The sequence below is a fragment of the Astyanax mexicanus genome, chromosome 8 (assembly GCF_023375975.1).
Source record: "Astyanax mexicanus isolate ESR-SI-001 chromosome 8, AstMex3_surface, whole genome shotgun sequence".
Lineage (NCBI taxonomy): Eukaryota > Metazoa > Chordata > Actinopteri > Characiformes > Acestrorhamphidae > Astyanax > Astyanax mexicanus.
The window spans coordinates 6,420,924-6,448,614 of record NC_064415.1 but is presented as its reverse complement, the minus strand read 5'-3'; the positions used below and the strand labels follow the sequence as shown (position 1 = coordinate 6,448,614).

General features: G+C 38.0%; 3 protein-coding genes across 3 annotated transcripts in view; 2 read left to right on the top strand and 1 right to left on the bottom strand.

The window, feature by feature from the left end:
• The window catches only part of LOC125780508 (tripartite motif-containing protein 16-like), a 112,038-nt gene that overhangs the window by 43,643 nt on the left and 40,704 nt on the right, over positions 1-27,691 (top strand). The window lies entirely within an intron of this gene.
• Positions 5,405-10,264, bottom strand: LOC125803814 (tripartite motif-containing protein 16-like). Its single transcript, XM_049482108.1, has 6 exons — positions 9,591-10,264; positions 9,377-9,472; positions 8,774-9,007; positions 7,897-8,056; positions 7,447-7,506; positions 5,405-6,186 (listed from the first exon to the last, which is right to left on the bottom strand). The coding sequence occupies exons 1-6, from the start codon at positions 10,179-10,181 to the stop codon at positions 5,651-5,653; spliced, it is 1,677 nt and encodes a 558-aa protein (XP_049338065.1). The 5' UTR covers positions 10,182-10,264; the 3' UTR covers positions 5,405-5,650.
• On the top strand, positions 12,674-18,163 carry LOC125803950 (tripartite motif-containing protein 16-like). The gene is made up of 6 exons (XM_049482765.1): positions 12,674-12,685; positions 13,865-13,924; positions 14,741-14,974; positions 15,240-15,399; positions 16,558-16,617; positions 17,619-18,163. The coding sequence occupies exons 1-6, from the start codon at positions 12,674-12,676 to the stop codon at positions 18,161-18,163; spliced, it is 1,071 nt and encodes a 356-aa protein (XP_049338722.1).

Sequence of the window (27,691 nt, the reverse complement as noted above, 5' to 3'; positions counted from 1 at the left end):
AAGGTCACCTCCACCCACCCTGAGAATGGAATCTGTGTCTGATTGACGGCTCTACCATCCAGTACGTCTGTTCCTACCAACTCAGCTAGATTTCTGACAGTGGTGTATGGAATGTTCTCCTGTCTCCAATTTTCGTTAATGAGACATACCTGTGACCCTGTGTCCCATAATGCCTTTGTCTCTACATCATTCAGAAAGCAATTAATGATGTATTTTTTTCCAATTAGACTGAGCAACTGTGCGCTGCGTGTAGGGGACAGGAGACTAACACTGACTGTCTCTCTTCCCTGGGAGGTCAAATCAGTCTGAGCGGTTAGTTTTTCCTCTAACCGTTGGATACTGTCGGTGATTAATTTGTACATGTCTTGACACTGCCCCTCTTTGGATTTGGTGTCTGTAGGTGGTGCTAGACTTGTGGTGCTGACAGTACTGGCGGCCATGTCCACCTGTCCATTTCCTTTACCTGGCCGTCTTCCTGTCCGGCATTCGCGAGACAAGTGACCACTCAACCCACATCGGAAACAGTGGTCACACTGCTCACCTTTTTCGTCTTCCCGACAGTTCCGGCAGCCCCGCCTTCTGCTTGCTCGTGGGTTGTAGAAGGCCCTAGGTGACTCCCGGATCACTTTCTTTATCTCCTCCATTTCACTTTTTAATTGTGTGACAACATCCAGCAACTCCGATTCAACTTGATTAACTGTGGTTGGGGTTTTAGTTGTTTTGCCTTTTGTAGCTGGATGTTCTTGACCCCCTACCGCACCCACTGTTGGCTTAGGGACTGACTGGGCTTCGACCTGGAGTTCCCTGATTTTGGGTTCCTTTGTCTGTTTTTTTAACTTCTGATGCCGTTCCCACTCAAGACTGGCTGCTGCGTTTATTTTTGCTATAAGCACATCATCAGTGACGGTGGGATCATCCAAGAATTTCTTCAGTTGATATTTCACACCATCGCTAAGGAGTCCTGTCTCCACCGCCCTCAGAAACTTTCTTTGGATAAGTTCAGAGCTGTACTGCTCCTCAGAACCTGGCTCTCTGGATGCCACCAGGAGTCGTTCTTTTAACTCAATGGCCCTGAACAGAAAGTTCTGTGGTGACTCATTGCTGTCCTGGGTGATATTTATGAGGCGATTGTACAGGTCAGTCGAACTGTCCTCCTTGTAATGTCCACGTAAGATTGTGCGCAGTTGTGACAGGGTGAGGTCCGACTTGATCTCCAACATATCACGCAGACTTAGGCCTGGACTCACTGCTCTGACCACAGCCTCAATAATTTCAGATTCACTATGATTTTTCTTTAAACCCATGTCAATCTGGTGAATGAGGTTGGAAAAAGACAACTTATCTCGCTGTCCCCTTTCCCCAATTTGACCATTTATTCTGAATTCTCTCTTAATAGTCACTTCTGGCGGCGGGGTAACCCAATTTGGTGTCACTGTAGCATTGGCTTGTGGCTGGCCTGGCACTTTGGTTGTTAGTTTAGCAATCTCCTCTTCAAGCTTTTTAGTTGAGTCTTTGAAACTTTGTTGAAGAGCTGCATACTGTCTCTGCAAGTTGGCCAGTGCCTCTACATCCTGACTTGTGCTAACTTCCACCATCGGTGACTGCTGCTGGCTTTGTCTAGCCTCTTTAGCTTTCGCTATTAGCCTTAGCAAAAACGTGCGGGCTACTTCCTCTTCTTCCTTTTCAATAACATCCTCAACCTCCTCACTTATTAATCGTATCAGCGTATGCTTTTTAGATGGCTTTACAGTTTCCACCTTAGCCTCAGAGCACACCTCCTGTAGCTGGTCATGCCGTAGCTGCACCAAAACTTCACTTAGCTTGTCCTGTAGCTGCTCCAGCTCCTCCATTGTGCCCTTTATGCTCAAATTTCCTCCACAGACTCACCACCGTCCACAGCACGCTGAACCATCCTCTGCTACCAAATTTTGTTGCACTTCTCAAGAAGAAGAGGGATTTCCAGTCATTTCTCAGGCAGTTTTTATTGACTCATTCTCCCTTCTACACATTACACACGGAGCTCTCCTTCTACCACTCTCCTTTTTGGTCTACATCCACTCTCTACTCACTACACACACTGCCATCTACTGGCGCAAAAGTGCCACTACATACAAAATGTAACTGATGGTTTAAAGTGCAGAAACAAAGAATCAAACTGCTGTTTATGAATCAAATGCATAAAATAAACATATGGGGGGGGTCCAACTTTTACCACTATCTCCACACTGATATAATTACACTGGTGGGGGTTTGGGGATGTTTTAAAATCAGATTCTGACTTACTAACAACAACACATTTATTTCATGAGAAGTCTTTATAATTTTAACTTTTCAAACTGAGAAATGTGAAATATGTGCAGTGACAAACTCAACATTGTAAACAGTCATTAACAATAAAATGTAATATAAAATAAAAACAGAATAAAAAAACAAAGGGTTAGTAAAAATGATTAATCCATAAGTGTGTATAGTTTTTGTTTTGTCTTGTTTTGTTTGCCTTATTTATACATTCTCTATACATTTCTTCATATAAATAAGTTCCATAAATTCAGACCTTATGATATTATTTATTTATTCAGAATGAATAGTCTTATCTTAAAATTAATGGAGTAGTTACATTTAGTAACAAGAATACAAAACCTGCAAACACACACAGGATTATTTATCTAGCTCTGTCTTATTTACCCTAATCTGTTCTGTTAACGATCTTAACGATGGTAATTTAGTGGGGATCATGCTGTACTCTACATGTGAATTAGATTAAGGTGTGCTGATAGTATTAAATCAGGTTGTTAAATGGTTTTATCCTGTAAAAGTGCAGCACTACCGCTGTACTCTGCTGCAGTTCTGTGGGGCTGCTAGTTTTAGTTGCTAAATTACAGGAACTATTGAGAAGCTCCACGAGTCGCCATTGCTGTTAAAAAGTGAAGATTGGAGTAAACGGAGCTGAAGCGACTCTCTCTCTCTCTCTATACGGCTCTGGCTGTATAAACAGAACCATTTTACTCATTTCTTATGTATATAATAAAACACTGAGATAAAGAGGAGCTGTAAATATTTATTAATAATTTAACTAGCTAATTTACCAGCTCCTCTTCTGTTTAAGGTGTTCTGTTTAAATGGAGCTCCTCAAGACCCCCATATTTCTGTGTTGTGTCTGTTTAAAACTCTGTTGTTGAAGCTAAATTCTCCTCTTCTTCTAATTACTGTTCTTCTAATTACCTGAGTTTATTATATTACTTATTCTATACGTTTATTATCACTGTGGGTGTAAATCTATATCAGTGCAGCACAGGATCTAACACAAAGTAAACAAACATGCCCCCTCCTTCATCATTATTAGCATTAGTATTAGTATTAGCCTCAACTACTTTAAAAACTCCAAGTTATAATAGAGTCTTACTACTTGTTTTGAATATTCTTCTGATTTTTCAAAGAAAAATGATTCATTTTACTAAAACAGCAAAGAAAGTTTACCTTTAAATGTAAATTTTTCTACATCAAACAGGTTCTAGAGAAGAGAGGAGCTAGTTAGCATTGATGCTAATGTGTGCTGAGTGGTTAGAGAGCTAACTGGAGTTTAAAAGGTTTATAACTGGAGTTTAAAAGCTTTAGAAAATGTTTCTGCAGTGCTGAATCATGTGATATAGTTCTGTCTTTATTTTAATTATTCTAAAACACTTATGAACTCAGACTTATAGCTTAAATCCTCCATAAAACCCCATTAATTTCAGTCACTTAGAAGCAATCTGATAAACACGGAAGACACTCTCCAGAGCTAATTCTCCTCTCTTCTTTTTAACCTTTTTAATTGTTAACTTTATTTCATGTAATAGAACATATCTGTTAAGAGCTTTAAAGAGAGAAAAATGTCTTTTAGTCTTTTGAAATCAGTAGGTGAAGTAAAGTAGCACAGTTTTTATAGCTTTATGGGTTTTATGCTACAGAAAAAAACTCCAGACAAACTAAGCTTCTTTAATGTATTTACATTCTACTAAAATACATTCATTTACAATGAGAATATATGCAGCTAAAACAGGGAACAGCCTAGTGCAAAATCCCAAATTATATTATCAACATTAACATTTTAATAGCACAATATAGTCATTATAGCTTATAAAAAAAATAGTTTTTTGTGCGCTATAGGACGATGTGGGCGCGGCCTAAGCTTTTGTTCTTAATGGCTTTATTATTTTCCCCTTACATTACATTAACTTTATACTTTAAGCAGTTTTGAAACCAGTACTTTTACTTAAAGAGTAAAAAGCTTGAGTTGATACTTCAACTTCTACAAAAGTATTTTAACCTCTAGTATCTATACTTCTACCTACAGAGTAATGAATGGAGATACTTTTCTCACCTTTGACAGGGATTAGTTTAGTGATGTTGATTAATCAAAAACCTGAATATGCCGATACTGGTCAGTACATTTTAAAACAGTGTAATTATGTTGTACAGTGAAGAATACAAGCTAATGCATTTATTATATTTTTATTTTTATTTCTATATATTGTGTTTCCATTGTTGTGATAATAACCCTGATTGGATCAGTTCTAGTTCTAGCGTAGTCTAAGAATGCTAGGTTCAATGCTGCAAAAGAAACCAATGAGAAAACAGCTTCATCTTCAGCCATTTATCCCAGACATCTGCTCCTAGTGCTCTGAAAACCAGAACTAATAGTAATAATTAGACAGATTAGATCCTCTGTTCTGAGCTTTCAGCTCCCACTTTATTATTTATAAGATATACCCCACAACATTACAAGATTACAGGAATACAATCGGAGTACATTACAAATAAAATCAAATTAATACAGAGATCTGTGTAGAATTAAATGATAAAATGCTCAAATAAATTAACTCAACATAGAAGCACATATATTAGATTAATTAGTTTAAAACTGCTGTAACACAAAAACCTTATGTCTACTGTATCTTATGTTTATACTTTATCTTCATACTGTGTCAATATTTCCTGATGAAAGGGCAAATAGAAATGTAAAGTTGCTACTTTAGAGATATAATGTTTTTATGTGACAGCGATGATAAATATATTAAATTTAAGCTACAATCAACAGTGCAATATTGTAAAACTGTGTTTCATAGTGTAAGTTAATGTGTGTAGTGTACAGTAAGTTAAATGTATATTTTATATTATATTTGACTATATGTTGTATATATTTTGTTCTTTCCTTTTGATATTACATTAATTGTAAAATTAAAGTTAAAGCATTAACACACAGATTTCCTCTCTCTTTGTTTAAATATAAAAATGTTAAGATAAAACAACAGTACAATAATTTAAACATTTTATTGTGATCTTTCATTCAGTTTATAATAAATGATAATGTGTTAAAAATTAATAAAATTCTGTAATATGAAGTTTAAATATGAACTCTGTTACTGTGAGCTCTGTTAATGATATAAACGGTTTAAACTATTTAACGCTAAATCTGAATAAATCTTTCCATACAGGAAATGTACCTGCAGTTCTAATCTGGGACAGACGTAATTACCGTTCAGAATTATGATTATTTATATTAACAATATCTCCCAGCACTATTATAACTTTATTTGATCAGCTCTACAGTCTAGATTCTGCAGTTCTTATCTGATCTCATCCAGCTCTTCTCTTTGTTCTGCATGTTCATCTATTTTGCTGAAAGTAAAAGATTTACTGATGAGTCGGAGCCCAACCCAAACCCAGCGTAGAGCGGCTGAGTGAAGGTGGTCTGGACTCTGTGGATGAGGGTCATGGTATCAGAGATGCTGTAGAAGGACAGAGTTCCTGCCCTGTGATCCACATACACTCCTATTCTAGAGGAGACGGGCACTCTGGAGATTTCAGTTTTTCTGTTATTGTATCTGAATGTGTATCTGGAGGAATCACAGGACAATCTCCAAGACTGACCATTAAATCCAAACCCACACTCCCAGCCTCCTCCCTTCCTGGAGATGCTTTTATAAGACACTGCTATATCAACCCATTCATCTCCTCTCCACTCAACCTCCCAGTAGCAGCGTCCACTCACACTCTCTCTACACAGAACCTGAGCCCATCTATCAAATCTGTCTGGATGGTCAGGATATGGCTGGAATGTGTCGCTGCGGGTCACCACTGTGTTCCTCTCAGACAGGAGGAAGAGTTTATGGGCTGTGTTTGGATCCAGTGTGAGCTGACAGGAATCTGAAAGAGAGAGAAAACCCATCAGCTTTTAGAAAATAATCTAAAAACAGCCCCTAAAACTGAAATAACCAGAGAACATACTGGAAGCATCTATGAAAAGTGTTGGATTATGTTAAAGAAAGATTTATTCTCATTATTATTCAATTACACAACATAACAATTTTATGTATATTTTTGTTCTCAGGTGTTAAGTGTGTTTTCCTAATTCTTTAAAAAATAAAAAGGTCTTTATTCCCCAGAAAATTTCAAGGATTCAAGGAGATTTTATTGTCATTCGCATCACATGTGGTACATGAGGTGGAACGAAATTGTGATCTTACGATCCAGTTTACAACCAAGAGCTGTTATTAAAATAGATATATAGATAAAATAAGATAAAATAAAAGAATACAATAGAAATAGAATATACAAAATATAGGTTTTGCTTTAGTGGTTGGCACAATCATATCTGAAACTGATGTATTTTTATGAATATTTGTGAAATATAAAGTGCTGAGTATACTAAAGACTTCCAGAAGCTTCTGGAACTGTGAGAACTATCAAGAAGTTTTCAGAACTGTCCAGAATTGTGTAGAACTTTACAGTATAAATAAAGAAGTTTATCAGTATAAATAAAGAAAATGATCAGAGACTATATTTGGGGAAAGATTGGTGAAAGTGATTTGCAGTTTAGTCACAAATCTCAGAAAACAATACATTTCTGAACGTTTTTGGTTATGCTTGTAGATGCACTTTAAAATTACTGTTCTTTGTTGTTTGGTGTTTGATTGGGGCATTTTAAAATTTTCCATGTTCACTTTGCCTCTGAAACAGCCTGGATACAAGTGCTCACTATTGCACAGAGATTCAGTACAGTCGCTAATTCAGAAAATATACTCATTTTTTAATCTATTATACAGAAAATCGATTGAGTTGTATAATAATTGCAGATTTGTAGTAAAATGTTCATTGTTTTTATTATAAAACAGAAATTTTGTGTTTTATCTAAATAAATACAAAACTATGATAGGCCATTATCACTAAATCAAAGTTTATAAGGAATGTTGGTGTTTTTTATAAAGTTTGTACGTAAGCAGTTGAAATATAACAGTTAATTATTTAATATAGACGTATAAATGTCAGATTAAACTTTGTGTATTTGTACATTGTGGTGTTATTTCTGAGAGTGTGTGAGAATGAAAGGGTTAAAGAGAGAGAGAAAGAGAAAGAGAGAGAGAGAGAGAGAGAGAGAGAGAGAGAAAGAGAAAGGGCTGGACTTACACTGCAGAAACTCTTCTCTGCTTTTGGGTTCAGGAGGAAGAATGATCTGCACTTTCTTCACTACAGGAAAATGTACACAGTTACTACACAGCGTCACTGAGCTTCTGTTCCCTCTGTACATTTACTACAACATTAAAATAATCTAATACTGGATTTTCTCTCCATGTAGATGTAGAGTCTTAATCTACCCTACCTGGACTTTCAATCACAATAAAGTCACACCTTATATACAGTCTCAACCACTTCAGTCCAGAAACTACTGACCACTTCATCAGGATTTAGAGAAGAACCTACAGTGCATTCTGAAACTCTTCACACTCTTTTACTTTTTAAAAAATCCTAAATTGTTTTTACTTTGTCATTATGAGGTACTGAGTGGAGAATGATTATTTATGGACTTATCATTTCATATATTTACATAGAAAATGGGATGAGATTTATTTAATATACCTGCAGCTGATGTCTTCTCAAATTCCCCTTTCCAGAATTCGTCTAGTTTTACTCTCAGCTGAGAAACAGACTTCAAAACAACTTCAAAAGTGTTGAGAGGACTGAGAGTAAAAGCAGGTGATGCTGAAGATCCAGGAGGAGCTGAGAGAGTCTGAAAACTCTACATGTAGAAAAAAACAAACACATAATACCTTCAACAATTTCTAAATCATATTTATATTAAATTGAATCAGGTAAAATCTGGCCTAAATCTGATCTTAATAGTCATAAAAGATTCAGATTAATTATGTATGAGACAGTGTGAAAGGCAAAAAGGATCTATTATTGAAATCTGATACATATCTAATATCCAAGACAGCAACATTTACGTCAAAACTTACATTGAGCATAAGGGAAAATGGCGACAGCAGTTAATGAGGGATTCATTGGTGTGATAGAGAGATAACAGACCCCATAAACATTTGGACTGATGTCTCTGTTCATACTGAATTAAATAGTACACATCACAACCGCTCTGTCTTTAAAGATATATCCAATCAAATTGCTGAACACAGCCAACAGATGGTGGTGCTGCAGCATAAAAATAAAATAAAAAAATTTAAATTGTTTAAACAAAAAAGATAAAGGACAGACATTAAAGGGGAGGGTGTGGCCAAACAACATGCCCTTTTTTACAGTGAGCTGGAACTCATTCTCTGTTAAGCTCATCTTTCAGTCACTGGTGAAACTGAAACTTCATGTGAAGCTCTGCTCTTTAGTGCATGAGCTTCAGTTTAAAAACTGTTCAGACTAATATCAGATATAGATCACATTAAAAAGATGGTGCAAACAGTCTAAAATAAACTTTGTATTTGGGGAGAAAAACAGTGTCTGTTACCTGGAGGAAATGGATGTGATCCTCTGTGAATGAAAGCTTCTCCAGATCAGCATCTCTCCTCTTCAGCTCTGTGATCTCCTGCTCCAGTCTCTTCAGACGTTCTTCAGCTCGACTCACTGCAGCTTTTTCCTGATCTCTGATCATCTGCCTCACCTCAGAGCGTCTTCTCTCAATGGAGAGGATCATCTCAGTGAAGATCTTCTCACTGTCCTCCACTGCTGTCTGAGCAGAGCGCTGGTAGTGGAATCACAGAGAGAGGAGAATGTTAGGAGCAGTTCATTCACATCAATAAGTGGATTTACATGCACTTCATAATCTGATTACTGAGGAACATCAGAGTTTATCAGTAGTCATATTTTTTATTTGCAACCAGCCAATAATATTACGTAAAATATTGCATAAACCCAAACTTCATGCTGTGGCTTTTCTTAACTCATGAAGCTGTAAAGATTATTTAATTTTGATAGTTGATGACTAAAACTAAAATAAAATGTGACTTTAAATGACATTTTAAAAATGAGGACACCTTTAGTTAAGTAATTAAATAATTACCCTTAATGGGAGAAATCAGATCTTTATTCTTCTACTTATTTAAAAAATCACCTTGTGAGTCTCCACAGCCTCTGTTAACTCCTGAAGCTCCTTCTCTCTCTGCTGGATTCTCTCCTTGTATTTCCTCTGTGTTTCCACCACCTGCTTCTGCAAATAAACCAGCCAACAAAACACATTAATTAAAAAATAAAATGCCACATGTCATGGGACAGGTGAAGGTATTAGGTCCTATAATCTGGAGTAGCTACTCCATTTACACACTTACCTGTTTCTCAGATCTTTCTGCTTTAAGTGACACTGTATCATGTCCTTTATGGTCATCCATGGTACACAGCTTGCAGATACACTGCTGGTCGGTGCGACAGTAAACCTCCAGCAGTTTATCGTGCTGAGAGCAGATCTGCTCCTGGAGTCGTCTGGAGGCTTTGACCAGCTTGTGCTTCTTAAAGGCTGGAGATTGGTAGTGAGGCTGGAGGTGAGCTTCACAGTAAGAGGCCAGACACACCAGGCAGGACTGGACGGCTTTGTGTTTTCTCCCAGTACAGAAATCACACTCCACATCTTCAGGATCAGCAGAAGAGTGATCAGGAGGAGCAGCCTGGAGTCTCGTCTTCTTCAGTTTCTCCACCACCTCAGCCAGCATGGTGTTTTTACTCATGACAGGTCTTGAGGTGAAGGTGTGTCTGCAGTGAGGGCAGCTGTAGATCTCCTTCTGATCCTCCTCATCCCAGCACTTGTTAATACACACCATACAGAAACTGTGTCCACAGGGAATAGTCACTGGATCCTTCAGGAGATCCAGGCAGACTGAACAGCTGAACTCATCCTGAGCCAGTGAAACATTGGCTTCTGCCATTTTACAGTGTGAAGATTTTGTTTCCTGGTTCTCTGTTGGAGAGAAGTGAACAGAACTATCCTGTAATTCTTCTTATTAGCCAAGATAACAATACTCACACTGTCTGACTCGAACAGGAACTATTGTAGAGACTCAGGAAAACTTACATTAATGACAAAACTGTAGATCCAGACACGACACACACCGATTCACACTCACACACCCTGCAGGTAATCCAGGAAATGATCAGATTTTACTTTCACTCTCACTTAAAGAGACATACTGCACGTTTGTGAGATTTGGGGATTTGGAGACCTCTCTGGTGAGAATGTGTAATTGCACCGAATATTCAGAAGAGTAGACAAGATAAGACACAACAATCAGATGGAATTTGGCCTCAACAAAGTTGTTCAAGAACCCAACATTGGAGGCTTGAACCTCTCAAACACCCAAAATAATCAGCTCATTAACAAGCCCTTTCAGAGCTGCAGGAGTGTTTTTAAAAACTCCAGCAGCACTGCTGTGTCTGATCCACTCCTACCAGCACAACACCCACTAACACCTCATACACCACCACCATGCTAATCAGTGTTACTGCAGTCCTGTGGGGTCCTGAGCATTAACGAAAGAGACACAGAGACAGGACTTAAGTCTGTTCAGCTACTCGAGCCTCTTATTGCTGAGTTTTAGCCAATACTGATCTGATATTTATGTTATTATAAATAATACAGCCCTTCAGTTCAGATTATTACTAAGTAGTAGTAAAATAACATTGTTAAATATATAACACAAGATTCTGAACTGATTTATCTAGTTTAGTAGTGACTTTCAACTCACTTTGTGTGTGTGTGTGTGTGTAGTAGTAGTAGTAGTAGTAGTAGTAGTAATAGTAGTATTATGAGATACTTTCAGCTGCCGTGGAAAGAGCTAAAAACAGGTAATATTACATTTATTTTTCTACCAGACCTGTACTAGATAAGGAGATAAATGCAGTACTGTAAATCATTTTTTTATCTTCACAGAGAGTTATTTAAAAGAAAAAAGAAAAGCACATCAAGGAAACACATGAAGATTATTTTTCCACTGCAGTGAATCCAGTAGAGATGTGTTAGCTGGTATCTTATCTAACAGGTTTGACTACATGTTCCACATTCCTAAAGAAAACCATGAGCCCTCTGGCAACTTCCCTTACAATAAACACCTCACAACGTATACGAAGTTTTAATGCCACACTAAACTTGACTAAACTTAACCATCAGTTTACATTCTGCAATCATTGGAAATATGGCATGTTAGTTTATATAACATGACAGAATTTAGTGATATTATTAAAATAACTAACTTTAGGGGTGAGGAACACACCTGAAGGGCCCTTCCAAACTAGCACCCTATAATTACCATTCTACCTTGCTCACATCAAATCATATCAAACCAAATTTATTTATATAGTGTCTTTTACAACTGATAAGGCCTAAATCCAGATTGGAATTTTTCATAGATCTGGTTTCTTTGCAGGTAAGAGTAAAATTGTTGGGCCACAGCTTTTTTCTAGAATATTAGAAATAAAGGGTAGGTTTGAAATAGGTCTATAGTTAGACACTACACTAGGATCAAGATTTGGTTTCTTGATCAGAGGTTTAATTACTGCTATTTTAAAGGCTGTGGGTACATGCCCCAGGGTGAGTGATGAGTTTACTATAATTAACAGAGGTTTAATTATATCTGGTAGTACCTGTTTTAGTAATTTTGCGGGGACTGCATCAAGTGTGGAGGCTGTGCTGTTTGAAGAGGAGATAATTTTCTCTATTTCTAGCTGTGGAAGTGGTTTATAAAGACTTCCAACCTTACTTAAGTAACTGAGTTTTGTTCTATATCAGCCACACCAGATGACAGAGAGGATGTGCTATTTATCTGTTGATTTTTAACCCGAAGAAGTCCATAAAAGCGTTGCTGGTCTGAGTGGCTGGAATCTGAGGTTCAGTACCTGCCTGGTTTTTAGTTAATTTGGAAATAACACTAAAGAGAGCTCTAGGATTATTTTTTTTATTAATCTCTATCTGTGAGGCCAGATACACTGAGCAGGCTTTATTACCCCCAACTACCCCCCTCCCCAAAACACATTTTTCTAAAAGCCATAATGACTATAATGCTACATTAAAATGTTAATGTTGATAATATAATTTGGGATGCACTGGGTTGTTCCCTGTTTCAGCTGCATATATGCTGATTGTAAATGAATGTATTTTAGTAGAATGTAAATATATTAAAGTTAAAGTTTAGTTGGACTGGAGTTTGTCTGGAGTTCTCTTGAGTCTCTGCACGGATCATCTTCATACTAGGCTACATACGTCTGCTATGTTCTTGCTGGAGTGTGGGGGAGGGGGGGCGTGTGGAAATTACTGTAAAAAATTTTCTATTATCTTTACAGAGATTTCTTTAAGCAAAAGAAAAGAAGAAAGCACATCAAGGAAACACATTAAGTTTATTTTTCCACTGCAGTGAATCCAGTAGAGATGTGTTTGCTGGTATCTTAATGAACAGGTTTGACTACATGTTCCACATTCCTAAAGAAAGCCATGAGCCCTCTGGCCAGTGTTGAACTTCACTTACAATAAACACCTCACAACGTTTAAGAAGTTTTCATGCCACACCCTGACTAAACTTAACCATCAGTTTACATACTACAATCATTGGAATTCTGCCACTTTGGTTTATATAACATGACCGAAACTTTTCGGGGGATGAACACACCTGAAGCACCCTCCTCCAAACAAACATTTAAATATAATTTCTACCTTGCTCACATGTTTATGACATGACACTTTGCAACCATTAGCACTCTTTAATTCTGTTATCCCTCATTGCTTAACCTATACAAATATCAATGTAGGAAACTGGATCAAACCAGTCCAAACTGCATCAAACAGGCCAAACTGGGTCAAACCCAGGTTTAACTGTGTCAACTTGGACCAAACTGTCCCAAACCAAATCCAGGCCAAACTGCGAAAAGAAGGGCCAAATCAAACTGAGCCAAAATAAGCAAAGCTGGACCAAACCGGGCCCGAGTTCTGGTTCGGTTCGGGCTCAGGCAGAGAATCTAAACTCTACTGTAAGTAGAAGTATTAACATTCATTTTCATTTCTGCAGAAGAAGTTGGAGTGGACCAGAAGGGAGTACCAGATAAAAACCAGGAGAGGATAGGGATGCTGTGGCTATATTATTTGCCTGGATAAATAGTTGAGTGAAGCCTTTAAGGAGGACTATAGTAAGACGAACTACAGGGTATTTTTCTAGTCACTAAGTTACTTAATACCTAACTAGCTAGCAAGCAAGCTAACATGTGAGTTTTCATTACAGCAAACAAAAGTGATTACCTAGCTATGTTTCATGTCCAGTTACTGTAGCCTTTTATTAAAAAACAACCTGGGGAATCTTGCACTTATTTTCTGCTCATTTTTCGACAACTTTCACCATTAATTCAGGTTGGTGTATGAGGTTAGTTAACCACACAGATGCTGCCATTGAAACTTATGGATATTCTGAATCATTCAGTTTTGAAGCGTACCCCCAGCCTCACTTGTTTCAACATGAGCACGGAGTGAAAAAGGTGCATGTTGGGTTATTGAACACCTTTGTTGAGGCCAAATTCATTACATTACATTACATTACATTACATTACATTTGGCAGAAGCTTTTTTCCAAAGAGAATACAGGAGAGAGAGAAGGAGCTTCAGGAGTTAATAGAGGCTGTGGAGAATCACAAGGTAATTTTTTAAATAAGTAGAAGAATAAAGATCTGATTTTTAAAAAACTCTTTGAGGAACATAATTTTTTGTCTCACTTTTCATTTTTTCTAATGCAATTATCCACTCTATTATGGCAAGCTTCATGACTAGGTGAACAGTGACATGGTGTAGTTATAGTGAAAATTGGCATTTGAAGGAAATGTGGTTGATCTAGAGCTGCAATTGTGTTGAATTGTTATGAGTGACTGTTTTTGTTCTGTCTGAAAGATGCATTTTTACTTTCAACGTTTTTAATTATGAGGATATTTTACCCTACAGGGTGGACTAAAGCTCAATCTTTACCTCTTTAGGCTCAGTATGGAGATAATATAATAAATATTAGATGAAATTAATGTTATTAATTAGTAGCCAGTGTCTTCAGTGTAAAGATTGCCACTGATTTCAAAAGTTACTTTCTTAAAGAAACAGGGTTATCTGTTATCCCAAGATGATATGGTGGACAAGGAATTCCTGTACATGTTTCAATTATACAACATTATATATTAAGTTATATATCTCCCACACCTAACTTCAAAGAAAACAGTATAACATATATGTGTAATAATGGGTTAATTCAGAGTAAATATTAAATGTATTTTTACACAGTATTTGTCTAAATTTAAACTAGTATGCTGTGGAGAAGAAAGGCAAGTCATATTGATAGTGATTAAATCTAAAAGTCGTGGTCTGAAATATTTTTACTGTAATTTATTCCTGCTGTCTCAGTGGTAGTGTTTTCACTGATGTAAATGGGCTGTTTTTAACATTCTCCTCTCTCTGTGATTCCACTACCAGCGCTCTGCTCAGACAGCAGTGGAGGACAGTGAGAAGATCTTCACTGAGATGATCCTCTCCATTGAGAGAAGACGCTCTGAGGTGAGGCAGATGATCAGAGATCAGGAGAAAGCTGCAGTGAGTCGAGCTGAAGAACGTCTGAAGAGACTGGAGCAGGAGATCACAGAGCTGAAGAGGAGAGATGCTGATCTGGAGAAGCTCTCACAGACCGATGACACCATTCATTTTGTTCAGGTAAGCTGTGTTTAAGTCCCTGGTAAAGTCAGATTTTATGTAACTCCAAATGATGTGGGGTTAATGCTGCAGTTGGTCTGCAGGTCTGGGTTCAGCAACAGTATGTGCTGAAAGAATGAGGTCAGCTGACCTGAATACCTGAATATACTAAATATAGACCAGGTTATTCCATCAATGGATTTTTTTTCTTCCCTGATGACACGGCCAGATAATGCATCTTTTCTCTTTGTCTTTGATGTCTTTAAATCTCCTTGTCTCTTTGCAGAGTTTCCAGTCTCTTTTGGCACAGCCAGTATCATCAGATTTACCCACAGTCACTATCAGTCCTTTCCTCTCATTTGAGGAGGTTGTGGAGTCTGTGTCTCGGCTGAGGGACAAAGTAGAAGACTTCTGTTGTGAGGAGTTTGAGAAGACAGCAAGTGGAGGTAGACTACTGCATGGTGTTTACTCATTTAAATCAATTCAATCAATCAGTTACATGACTATTGCTAAAAGAACCCAGATAACATGATGAGATTTAGCACCACTTGGCGATTGCTCTGCAACTTATAAACCATATTATACTCAGCAACTAGGTGTTGGCACACAGATTTCCATATTAGCACACAGATTGCCATATTATACTCAGCAACTGGGGTATTGGCACATATGGCTCAAGCTGAATACCATATTATACTCAGCAACTGAGGTGTAGGCACATGTGGCTGAGGCTGATTCCCATATTATACTCAGCAACCGGGATATTGGCACATGTGGCTCAGGCTAAATGCCAAATTATACCTAGCTGAGGCTGAGGCTGATTCCCATGTTATACTCAGCAACCGGGGTATTGGCACATGTGGCTGAGGCTGATTCCCATATTATACCCAGCAACCGGGGAATTGGCACATGTGGCTGAGGCTGATTGCCATATTGTGGCGGCTCTGGGTTGTGTGTGTGGCTGCCTGTAGGCATGTTCTGTTCTTCTGTGTGTGTGGCCTTATGTGTTCTGTTGTGCTATGTGTGCTGTGTTGCTCTAGCCTACGTAGTTGGTATCTCCCCCGTAACCTAGGGTATGGGGAGGGGCCATGCAGATGGGTGCCGGTTAGGGCACTCACCATAAAGTAAGTGAGTAGTGAGTTTAGTCACTTGGTTCTGTTGGTAGCCTATTTGGGTAGAGTTGGTTTAGCTCTCCTAGTCTTGTTAAAGACTGTAAGTAAGTGGCAAGCCTGTTTAATAAAATGAGCTAGTGAGCAATTACCATGAGTCTCACGGGTCATCCTTCCTCTTCTGCGCCACAATATTATACTCAGCAACCGGGGTGTTGGCACATGTGGCTGAGGCTGATTTCCATATTATACACTGCAATCGAAGAATCTCTAAGAAGCACAGCATGATAAAGTGATCTAAATTATTCTTAACATTCTGCGGGGAATTGTCTTATGATAATGCTCTGTTTATAAAGTCCTACATGTGAAATTTAATAGAATAAAGATGTAAATTTTATATACAACATGTAACAAACTGTATACATGTGAAACACATTTACAAAAGCAAACACTGAGTCTTGCTGAGTTAAAACAACTGTTAAACTGTTTCCACAGTGAAGGAAATCCAGATTATTCCTCTTCCTGAACCTCAAAGCAGAAAGGACTTTCTACAGTGTAAGCTTCTCTTCACTTCATATAAACATATTCAGGAAATGCATGGAATTATTGTAAAACATTTGTAACAAATGTAAATCACAGGGTACCTTCTGTATACCTTATATGTCAAAAGCAATGCGTGCATCTGCATATTTTACAATTTAATAATATCTGTATTTTGGAAGAGTGCAATATTGCAAGTAAAGTACATAATGTTTGTACTTTATTTTTTCTCTTAAAACTGATGTGTCAGAAATCATGGGACAACAGTAAATACATTAATCCTGTAGTATTTTCCCTGGGGATAGCTTGGGAATGTTCACATCTCTGTAAGTTGTGAGGTGTTATCTTGTGAGTGAGGAGTGGGTAGTTAGAATGTATTCCTTGATCCACAGTGTGATGTGTGAATCAGGACTACATCATAAAAGGGTAATGATACCGTATTTTTTGCATTATAAGGCGCACTATCAATAAACTCTATATATTCTGGGCTAATTTCAGACATAAGGCACACCCGATTGTAAGGCACATTATCTGACACTAGAAAGGAACAGGGGTGTTGCCATGTTTCCCTTCTAATTCATGGGATTTCTCTCCTGAAATCTGTTTATTTGGGTGAGTAAAGCACTTCTGTTTATTTACAGTAAGCTTAGATTTAGATTTCCAGATTTCCACTAAGGCTGGGTGCAGCAGCATTAGAAATTAACCGCTAGCTCTAGCTGTGGTTAGCAGCTAATGCCACCTGAAAGCACTACACTGAGGAACCAGTAGCTTGTTTTAACACTGTAAATGCACAGACTACAGTCTGAAAGCGTGGTTAGCAGCTAATGCTGCTCCAGCAGTGCTAGCCCGGGTAAGCAGCAGGCCACAGGCCGATAATACTCACCTCTGAGTGGAGAAAGAGCTAGCACTTAGATAGACCCTATCAGTGTATATTGTGTGTATATCTTCTGTGAGAGGGACAATGCACCAAAGGAAATACAAAGGATTATTATATTATATATATATTTTTTTACCAGATTACTACAGGCTCACACTGGATCCCATGACAGCAAATCAGCACCTCCACCTGTCTGAGAAGAACAGAGTGGTGATCTGCAGTGATAAAGCACAGACACTTCCGTACCATCCTAAGAGGTTCAGCTATTACCTGCAGGTTCTGTGTAGAGAGTGTGTGAGCGGACGCTGCTACTGGGAGGTGGACTGGAGAGGATCTACAGGGGTTTCGGTAGCTGTGGCGTATAAAAGCATCAGCAGGAAGGGGAAAAGTATCGAGTGTCTGTTGGGACAAAGCGATCAGTCATGGCGGCTGTTCTGCTCTCCCTCCGGTTACTCGTTCAGACACGGTAAATCAGAAGCCGAGATCCTGGCGCTGCCCATCTCCTCTAGAGTAGGAGTGTATGTGGATCACAGGGCAGGAACTCTGTCCTTCTACAGCATCTCTGATACCATGACCCTCATCCACAGAGTCCAGACCACCTTCACTCAGCCGCTCTACGCTGGGTTTGTGATTTGTTCGGGATCAGTCGTTAAATTGTGCAGCACAGACGAAGAACTGAAATGATTAAACGTCCAGGTTTTAGATGCGACATTAAGATAGCAATGTGCCAAAGTCTGAGTGCACCTGGCTCTTAAAGGGAATGGCAAGTGATACACTGATAGGTTTATTAAATATAACGTCCAAAACACTCCCATAACTAATTAAGATAATTCGTGAATTAGAGAATCATTCTTTTTGTGCTGTTGAGACATGCAAGTGTGACGCCCACCAAGTGATGGTCACATTTGTAATTATTTTTTTTGTTATTGTTGCTACCTTATGAACTTCTGCTGTGAAAGCTCAAATCAGATGTTGTTGTTGCCTATGATGTCCAGTAGGGTGCACTGTGGCGTTTGATATCTACTGCAGCTAGCAGCTCTGCTTCTCAGACTTGAGAAGGTGCTGAAGTGTCTCATCCTTTTCACCCTGTTTACAGGTGAGAAATGTGGTAAAAGTACACAAAATCTACACTAAGTCGGTCTGTAGACTGTATAAACACATATTTTTTACATATGAGTTAAGTTTGAGCACAGTAGAAGTTCATAAATCTGTTAGACCTTTGTCTAGAAAATGGTGTTGGAGATCAGAAAATGGTGGCTGTGTTAGTGTTGGTGTTTTAAAGCAATACTCCTTGGCATTTCATTTTCATTATTTTTTTTTATGGTTCTTTGGTTGTATAAATTGAAACTGCAGCAAAATTTGCCTGTTTTTGATTATATATTTTTTATCTAATAACAGTTAAAAGGCAGTATGTTAGTCTTACTTACCTCAGTTTGTATTACTAGTGTGTTTTTGTCCTCTAGATATTTTCCTAAGCATGTTAGCCTGTTGGCATCTGAACATCTCTCTACTCGTGTGACTTTATAAATATATTTTTACAGACACAACATATATATATTTCTGTAAAGCTCTTAACACATAAAAGGGGTATCTGCTGATGTGTTATGTGTTAACTTTATGCTCTAAAAGTGTTTAAATATTGCACTGTATCACTAAGTAAGCTACAGTGGGGAAGGAATGTCCTATTAAGCCTTTAGTACTAAGGAATATGTTCAGTTGGGCTATAAAGTATCATTAGCCTTTAGTATACATGATATTCATGATGTAGTTTAAGAGATGTATCTATATATGCATATATTTTGTGTTAAATGTATATTTTATATATGAATGTGTCCATATTAGGGGTGGGAATCGTTTACTATCTCACGATTCGATTCGATTCCGATTTTGGGGGCCACGATTCGATTCAAAATCGATTTTTGATTCAAAACGATTTGAATTATAAAAATTTCTGCTTCTGGCTTATGAATCTTATTGAAAAAAAACCCTCCATAATATACACTGGTCCTGGAGCAAGTAATGTGTTACAAAAACAATAAAATGTGCAGGAATGTGGGTCCTCAGTGACAGAGAAATCACTGGGATATCACAATGACGTTAATGAACAATAAATAAATAATAAATAACACTGCTTTATTACCAGGCTACTAGCGGTGGTGTGTAGGTGACGCTGCTGGGCTGATGTGATGATAGCAGTGAAGCGCTAAAGTTCAGGAGCAGCTGCTGATTAACTAGTTAATTTAAGGTCGTTGTATTTCTTCAGAAAGGGGGCAGGAGGTGGAGAAATTAATTCATATTGTCCATTCCTCTGTGATGAGGAGCTGAAATTAGCTCTGATTAGCTTATTGTTATTTTTCCGTTCCGCCTTAAATGCTGCAGCCCGCTGCCACCTGTAGCGTTATTTAAGGTGGAACTGGAAAGTTAGCTAGTTAGCTAGCTAACAGTTACTGAAACTAACTACTAGCGATCTTTTTTATGCTTGTTATGAAGCATTCTGCCATAAAACATTGAAACTACACGTTAATCTAAGGTAATATAGTGCTTGTTCTGCCATCTTACCGGTGATTCTCAAACACCTACGCTCTGTGTGTGTCCGGAAGATCTCCGTTTGAAGGGACAAGCCCTATCCCCAGGGTTGCCAGGTCCAACAAAAATACCCAGCCCAAAATCAGTCTAAAACCCGCCCCTCAGAATCGATTTTGGGACATTTTAAATCGATTCTGAATCGTAGTAAATGAGAATCAAGATTCTTATGTGAATCGATTTTTTGGCACACCTCTAGTCCATATAACTGTATATGTACGGCTATATTTTATATTCTTTTCTTTTATGTTCAATTCATATTATTGATACCAGTAATTAATATTAAAAACACGAGACAGAGACTATAAAAGTAAGAAACTGCTGTTGTTTAATAAAAAGAGACTTGAGAAGCTGCTGAACAGAGAAGCCACGTTTCCTCGTGTCTCATCCTTTTCACCCTGTTTACAGGTATTTAATTTGCTTACACTGACCCTGGGCTCGGGGAGTGTAACACAAGGTGTACTTTTCCTGTTGTTACAATAGCAAAGACACATTGAAACGCCCAAAGTCAAGCTGCATGGTGCACAATTGACAGCTCGCCTATAGATCTACAGATATATATGTAATTATTTCTTGCAAATGTCCATCAGGACAAATGTGATAAAACTACCCTTAGATGCATAGTTTACACTGGTATTTTCTATTTTACACAAACCTAAATGTTTGTATCATCTGATTGTTGTTTCTAGACAATAAATGTTAATGATGTGCTGAGGTAAATATAAATTGATTTTTTCCTAGATATTATTACAATGAGCTCTTTAATCAGTATATGGGAGCTGACTTTTAATATGAAATCTGTATTTCAGTGACATCAGTGGCGGACTTAGCAATTTCGGGGCTCAAGGCGAATTTCGCTAGGGGGCCCATCAACATTAATATGCGAGAAACAAGTTTCCGATAGAACACCATTGTATGGCAAAAAGGAAAACATTTATTTAAAAAAATAGTTTTAAAAAATTGAAGCTTTCAATGCTAATTGTACTTTTTACTGTTTGATCAATAAAATACTAAAAATATTTACAATGAATAAAAAATTAATATAAAATAAAAACTAATTTAAAACACAATCAAAAGCTATCTAATAGTGTGCAGAATAATATCAGTTTCAGTTAGTTTCAGTTTCAAATAATTGAAACAGCTCCCCAAAACCTCAACCTATCCTTTATATTTGACAATATTTAATTAACTTTACAGGTCCTCACTCATCTTAATTTATTGAACTAAACTGAGTTTTCAAATTATTTCTAGCCTCGCGCTGAATTCAGCTCCGCGCTGAAAAAGAGAGAGAGAGAGAGCGCAGCGCAGTGACTCACGGAGCATTTTGCCTGATTTCTCTTATCAATAAATATGTGAATTTAATATATTTTAATACCATATATTTTATTTCACTTGATAGGACCTTATTTATTAAAAAGTTTTTTTTTTATCGCAATGCCGCGCGCGCTTTCCTTGTGACTGACAGTAAACTGTTTGATCCAGCTGTTATATTATATTATGTTGTATTAATACCATTTTAACGTTTTTCGTTTCTATGTTTTGAAATTCGTTAGATTATATTTTTGTCAACATTTTGGGTTTATTTTCTTTTGTTATTTTTCTAATAACAATAAAATTTACATAATTTAAAGTAAGTCAATAGTTACTTTTACTGGTGACTAGTAACTTTTATAGGGGGGTAACACCGTTAGTAACTAGTAAATATAACTGATTACTTTTTCAAAGTAAGGTGCATACCTGTCAAGTTTTGGATTTAAAAATAAGGGATATTTTCATCCGTCCGCTTAAAGCCGTCCCACCAGCCCAACCGAGGTTCAGTATCCCTTACATTTTAAGACAGGTTTACAAAAAATCTAAAATAACCACAGTTGAACCACTTACACACTACAATTAGATTATCAGAATCTGATAGGTCTACCTCTGTTGACACTGAAATGTTGTGGACATTCCTACATATGTCATTCTTTTAATACAGCCAAATTAAAAACCCTTTAAATTGAACAAAGGGTGCACAAATTCTGCAAAATGACTGTTGGTGACCTAAAAAATAGTATTATGAGGTTTTACTAAAAGGACAGCAAAAATTAGTCCTAAGGGACCTACACAATTGCTAATCTTTAATTGATACTTCTTTCTTTTGATCACTCCACCCCTGATCAGTTCAGTTTGGGTCTTTCCCACACTGACCCTCCTCTGCGCTCCGCTGATTGGCTGTTTCTTCTGAAAGGCGGGACTTTCTCCTTGAACCGGCACCACGATTGGTTTAGAGGCACACCGCGGTCAGTGCCCCGTATCCTTAATAATAAAGTTTTTTAAATTTCAATATAATACGGGAAATTTACGGGAAAGTACTAATACGGGAGGACGGCGGGAACGAGGAGTAAAATACGGTAGTTTCCCGGCCAAAACGGGAGACTTGACAGGTATGAAGGTGCCCAACACTGGTTGACAATGAGCAAGTTTCCCAACGCACAACCAGCAGGCTTATTCTATTTGCATGAATAACATGAAATGTTTAAAATTAATACAGACATGTAGAATAAAAACGAAGACAAGCTGTAACCTAGAAATAAATAATAATATCCTAATAATAATATAATAATAATAAATAATATAATAATATGCCAATTAGGCATATTTATAGCAGTGGGGTATTTTAATTTTCATCCCTGACTCTAATTCATATCAGTTATATACCTGATTTGATCTTTTTCCGTACAATCCCTGCTAAAGTGTTAGGTGAAGGAGACCTAAAGAAGGTCAGTGCATGTTTCGGGAAAAACAAAAAAGTGGGCGTGGCACCGCCTTGGTTACCATCCATCCCGATGTTGGGTCATAAACCCTAGAACAGCACCTCCTCCTCCTCCACCAAAACATTCGGGTCCGGTGGTGTTGACACACTAAAAAAGCTAATCTGTTTTGGAAGAGCATCTGTTTTTAGTTTAGCCTCTTCCTTCTTTTTTCTTTTCATGGCTTCGCTCACAACCCACTTGTACACTTAATTTCACCTTAATTCCGTCTTTCACAAGCAGCGTGTCCGCCGTTCACCGGCATGGCCACATGGCATGACTGGAATATTCCATTTTAACGGGAAAGAGAGGGGGTGTGGACGGAACTGTATTTCTTTGTAATTTATTGTGTTGTCTTTGTTTCCATTTTAAACATACAAGAATCACCATTTATGACCTCACTATCTGTGAATTACTGTCCAAAGGGCCCCAATTACCAGCTGTAGGCCTATGGGAAGTTTGCAGCTAGTCAGGGGGCCCCAACAGTGGGCTGCAGTGGGAGGGGCCCAAGGCAGTTGCCTAGCAATGCCTCTATGCAAAGACCACCTCTGAGTGACGTATATACAGTTGTGGTCAAAAGTTTACATACACTTGTAAAAAAACATAATGTTATGGCTGTCTTGAGTTTTCAATAAGTTCTACAACTCTTATTTTTCTGTGATAGAGTGATCGGAACACATACATGTTTGTCACAAAAAACAGTCATAAAATTTGGTTCTTTCATAAATTTATTATGGGTCTGCTGAAAATGTCACCAAATCTGCTGGGTCAAAAATATACATACAGCAACAAAATTTGTCAATTTTGGTGATGTAGCGAGTTGTGTCAATCAAATTAGCTTCATGTCATGGCCTCTTCACTTCTTGTAAGTGATTCTGATTGACTACAGCTGTTGACTTCTCATGAGCCCATTTAAATAGGGCTCATTTGACCCAGTGATTAGACTCAGATACAAAAGCTACAATGGGAAAGTCAAAGGAACTCAGTGTGGATCTGAAAAAGCAAATTATTGACTTGAACAAGTCAGGGAAGTCACTTGGAGCCATTTCAAAGCAGCTACAGGTCCCAAGAGCAAATGTGCAGACAATTATACGCAAGTATAAAGTGCATGGAACAGTTGTGTCACTGCCACGATCAGGAAGAAAACGCAAGCTATCACATGCTGCCGAGAGGAGATTGGTCAGGATGGTCAAGAGTCAACCAAGAATCACCAAGAAGCAGGTCTGCAAGGATTTGGAAGCTGATGGAACACAGGTGTGGCCACAACACCCAGCAATATGTTTGGAGGAGAAAAGGTGAGGCCTTTAATCCCAGGAACACCATGCCTACTGTCAAGCATGGTGGTGGTAGTATTATGCTCTGGGGATGTTTTGCTGCCAGTGGAACTGGTTCTTTGCAGAAAGTAAATGGGATAATGAAGAAGGAGGATTACCTCCAAATTCTGCAGGAAAACTTAAAACCATCAGCCCGAAGGTTGGGTCTTGGGCGCAGTTGGGTGTTCCAACAAGACAATGACCCAAAACACACATCAAAAGTGGTAAAGGAATGGCTAAACCAGGCTAGAATTAAGGTTTTAGAATGGCCTTCCCAAAGTCCTGACTTAAACCCCATTGAGAACATGTGGACAGTGCTAAAGAAACGGGTTCATGCAAGAAAACCATCACATTTAGCTGAACTGCACCAATTCTGTCAAGAAGAGTGGTCAAAAATTCGACCTGAAGCTTGCCAGGAGCTTGTGGATGGCTACCAAAAGCGCCTAGTTGCCGTGAAAATGGCCAATGGACTGTTTTTTGTGACAAACATGTATGTGTTCCGATCACTCTATCACAGAAAAATAAGAGTTGTAGAACTTATTGAAAACTCAAGACAGCCATAACATTATGTTTTTTTACAAGTGTATGTAAACTTTTGACCACAACTGTATATATTGACTTTTTGCAAATGTGCATCAGGACAGAAGTGATAAAACTACTATAAGACACATGGTTTACACTGGTATTTCCTTTTTTGCAAAACTAAATGTTTATACCGGATGTGATTGTTATTTCTAGACAATGAATGTAAATGATGTGCTGAAATATTAATATAATATAAATATAAAGTGATTTATTCCTAGATAACATTAAAATCAGTATATTTTATATTTCTGATGAGTAGAAAAGAAATTTGTGCATTGGTTTACAAATGGGTTACAAACATACATAGGCAAATGCAATAACAATATGTCCACTTCCTTGTTTATGCACTCATTATTCATTATTATTAATTCTCATTATACAGGCTATTCTGTAGTTTCTATAATAATTACTGACTATAGTCCTGTATCTGTTTCTCTACATACTTTATTAAAATTATCCTTCTTTCACCATACCAGCTCATACCAGCTGAAAAACTGGAAATGGGTGTGGAAATAAGGAAGTGGTCATAATATTATGGATGGTTGGTGTATAATCAAACTATTTGTATTATATTTAATAAAGATAATTCCATATTTTAATACAGTATATGCATCGTGTTCTCATTTCTTCATCTCAAACCCACCCCTTTAAGTTTCTCCCAGTTTAGGATACACCAGAGTATCCAACCCAGGAAGACTTTAAGGGATTTGGGAGTGACGTCACTGTGGCCACGCCCACAGAGCACACGCCCACATTTTTTTATAAATAAATTATTTAATAACCACAGTTGAACCACTTACACACTACAATTAGATTATCAGAATCTGATAGGTCTACCTCTGTTGACACTGAAATGTTGTGGACATTCCTACATATGTCATTCTTTTAATACAGCCAAATTAAAAACCCTTTAAATTGAACAAAGGGTGCACAAATTCTGCAAAATGACTGTTGGTGACCTAAAAAATAGTATTATGAGGTTTTACTAAAAGGACAGCAAAAATTAGTCCTAAGGGACCTACACAATTGCTAATCTTTAATTGATACTTCTTTCTTTTGATCACTCCACCCCTGATCAGTTCAGTTTGGGTCTTTCCCACACTGACCCTCCTCTGCGCTCCGCTGATTGGCTGTTTCTTCTGAAAGGCGGGACTTTCTCCTTGAACCGGCACCACGATTGGTTTAGAGGCACACCGCGGTCAGTGCCCCGTATCCTTAATAATAAAGTTTTTTAAATTTCAATATAATACGGGAAATTTACGGGAAAGTACTAATACGGGAGGACGGCGGGAACGAGGAGTAAAATACGGTAGTTTCCCGGCCAAAACGGGAGACTTGACAGGTATGAAGGTGCCCAACACTGGTTGACAATGAGCAAGTTTCCCAACGCACAACCAGCAGGCTTATTCTATTTGCATGAATAACATGAAATGTTTAAAATTAATACAGACATGTAGAATAAAAACGAAGACAAGCTGTAACCTAGAAATAAATAATAATATCCTAATAATAATATAATAATAATAAATAATATAATAATATGCCAATTAGGCATATTTATAGCAGTGGGGTATTTTAATTTTCATCCCTGACTCTAATTCATATCAGTTATATACCTGATTTGATCTTTTTCCGTACAATCCCTGCTAAAGTGTTAGGTGAAGGAGACCTAAAGAAGGTCAGTGCATGTTTCGGGAAAAACAAAAAAGTGGGCGTGGCACCGCCTTGGTTACCATCCATCCCGATGTTGGGTCATAAACCCTAGAACAGCACCTCCTCCTCCTCCACCAAAACATTCGGGTCCGGTGGTGTTGACACACTAAAAAAGCTAATCTGTTTTGGAAGAGCATCTGTTTTTAGTTTAGCCTCTTCCTTCTTTTTTCTTTTCATGGCTTCGCTCACAACCCACTTGTACACTTAATTTCACCTTAATTCCGTCTTTCACAAGCAGCGTGTCCGCCGTTCACCGGCATGGCCACATGGCATGACTGGAATATTCCATTTTAACGGGAAAGAGAGGGGGTGTGGACGGAACTGTATTTCTTTGTAATTTATTGTGTTGTCTTTGTTTCCATTTTAAACATACAAGAATCACCATTTATGACCTCACTATCTGTGAATTACTGTCCAAAGGGCCCCAATTACCAGCTGTAGGCCTATGGGAAGTTTGCAGCTAGTCAGGGGGCCCCAACAGTGGGCTGCAGTGGGAGGGGCCCAAGGCAGTTGCCTAGCAATGCCTCTATGCAAAGACCACCTCTGAGTGACGTATATACAGTTGTGGTCAAAAGTTTACATACACTTGTAAAAAAACATAATGTTATGGCTGTCTTGAGTTTTCAATAAGTTCTACAACTCTTATTTTTCTGTGATAGAGTGATCGGAACACATACATGTTTGTCACAAAAAACAGTCATAAAATTTGGTTCTTTCATAAATTTATTATGGGTCTGCTGAAAATGTCACCAAATCTGCTGGGTCAAAAATATACATACAGCAACAAAATTTGTCAATTTTGGTGATGTAGCGAGTTGTGTCAATCAAATTAGCTTCATGTCATGGCCTCTTCACTTCTTGTAAGTGATTCTGATTGACTACAGCTGTTGACTTCTCATGAGCCCATTTAAATAGGGCTCATTTGACCCAGTGATTAGACTCAGATACAAAAGCTACAATGGGAAAGTCAAAGGAACTCAGTGTGGATCTGAAAAAGCAAATTATTGACTTGAACAAGTCAGGGAAGTCACTTGGAGCCATTTCAAAGCAGCTACAGGTCCCAAGAGCAAATGTGCAGACAATTATACGCAAGTATAAAGTGCATGGAACAGTTGTGTCACTGCCACGATCAGGAAGAAAACGCAAGCTATCACATGCTGCCGAGAGGAGATTGGTCAGGATGGTCAAGAGTCAACCAAGAATCACCAAGAAGCAGGTCTGCAAGGATT

Bases quoted from the DNA above. Each gene is read 5' to 3' on its own strand.
- LOC125803814 (XM_049482108.1), bottom strand. From the start codon at position 10,181: ATGGCAGAAGCCAATGTTTCACTGGCTCAGGATGAGTTCAGCTGTTCA. The intron at 9,473-9,590 runs GTAAGTGTGTAA...GTTTATTTGCAG, and splicing joins CAGAAAGATCTGAGAAACAG to AAGCAGGTGGTGGAAACACA. The intron at 8,057-8,773 runs GTAACAGACACT...TTCTACATGTAG, and splicing joins ATCACATCCATTTCCTCCAG to AGTTTTCAGACTCTCTCAGC.
- LOC125803950 (XM_049482765.1), top strand. The intron at 14,975-15,239 runs GTAAGCTGTGTT...GTCTCTTTGCAG, and splicing joins ACACCATTCATTTTGTTCAG to AGTTTCCAGTCTCTTTTGGC. The intron at 16,618-17,618 runs GTAAGCTTCTCT...TTTTTTTACCAG, and splicing joins CAGAAAGGACTTTCTACAGT to ATTACTACAGGCTCACACTG.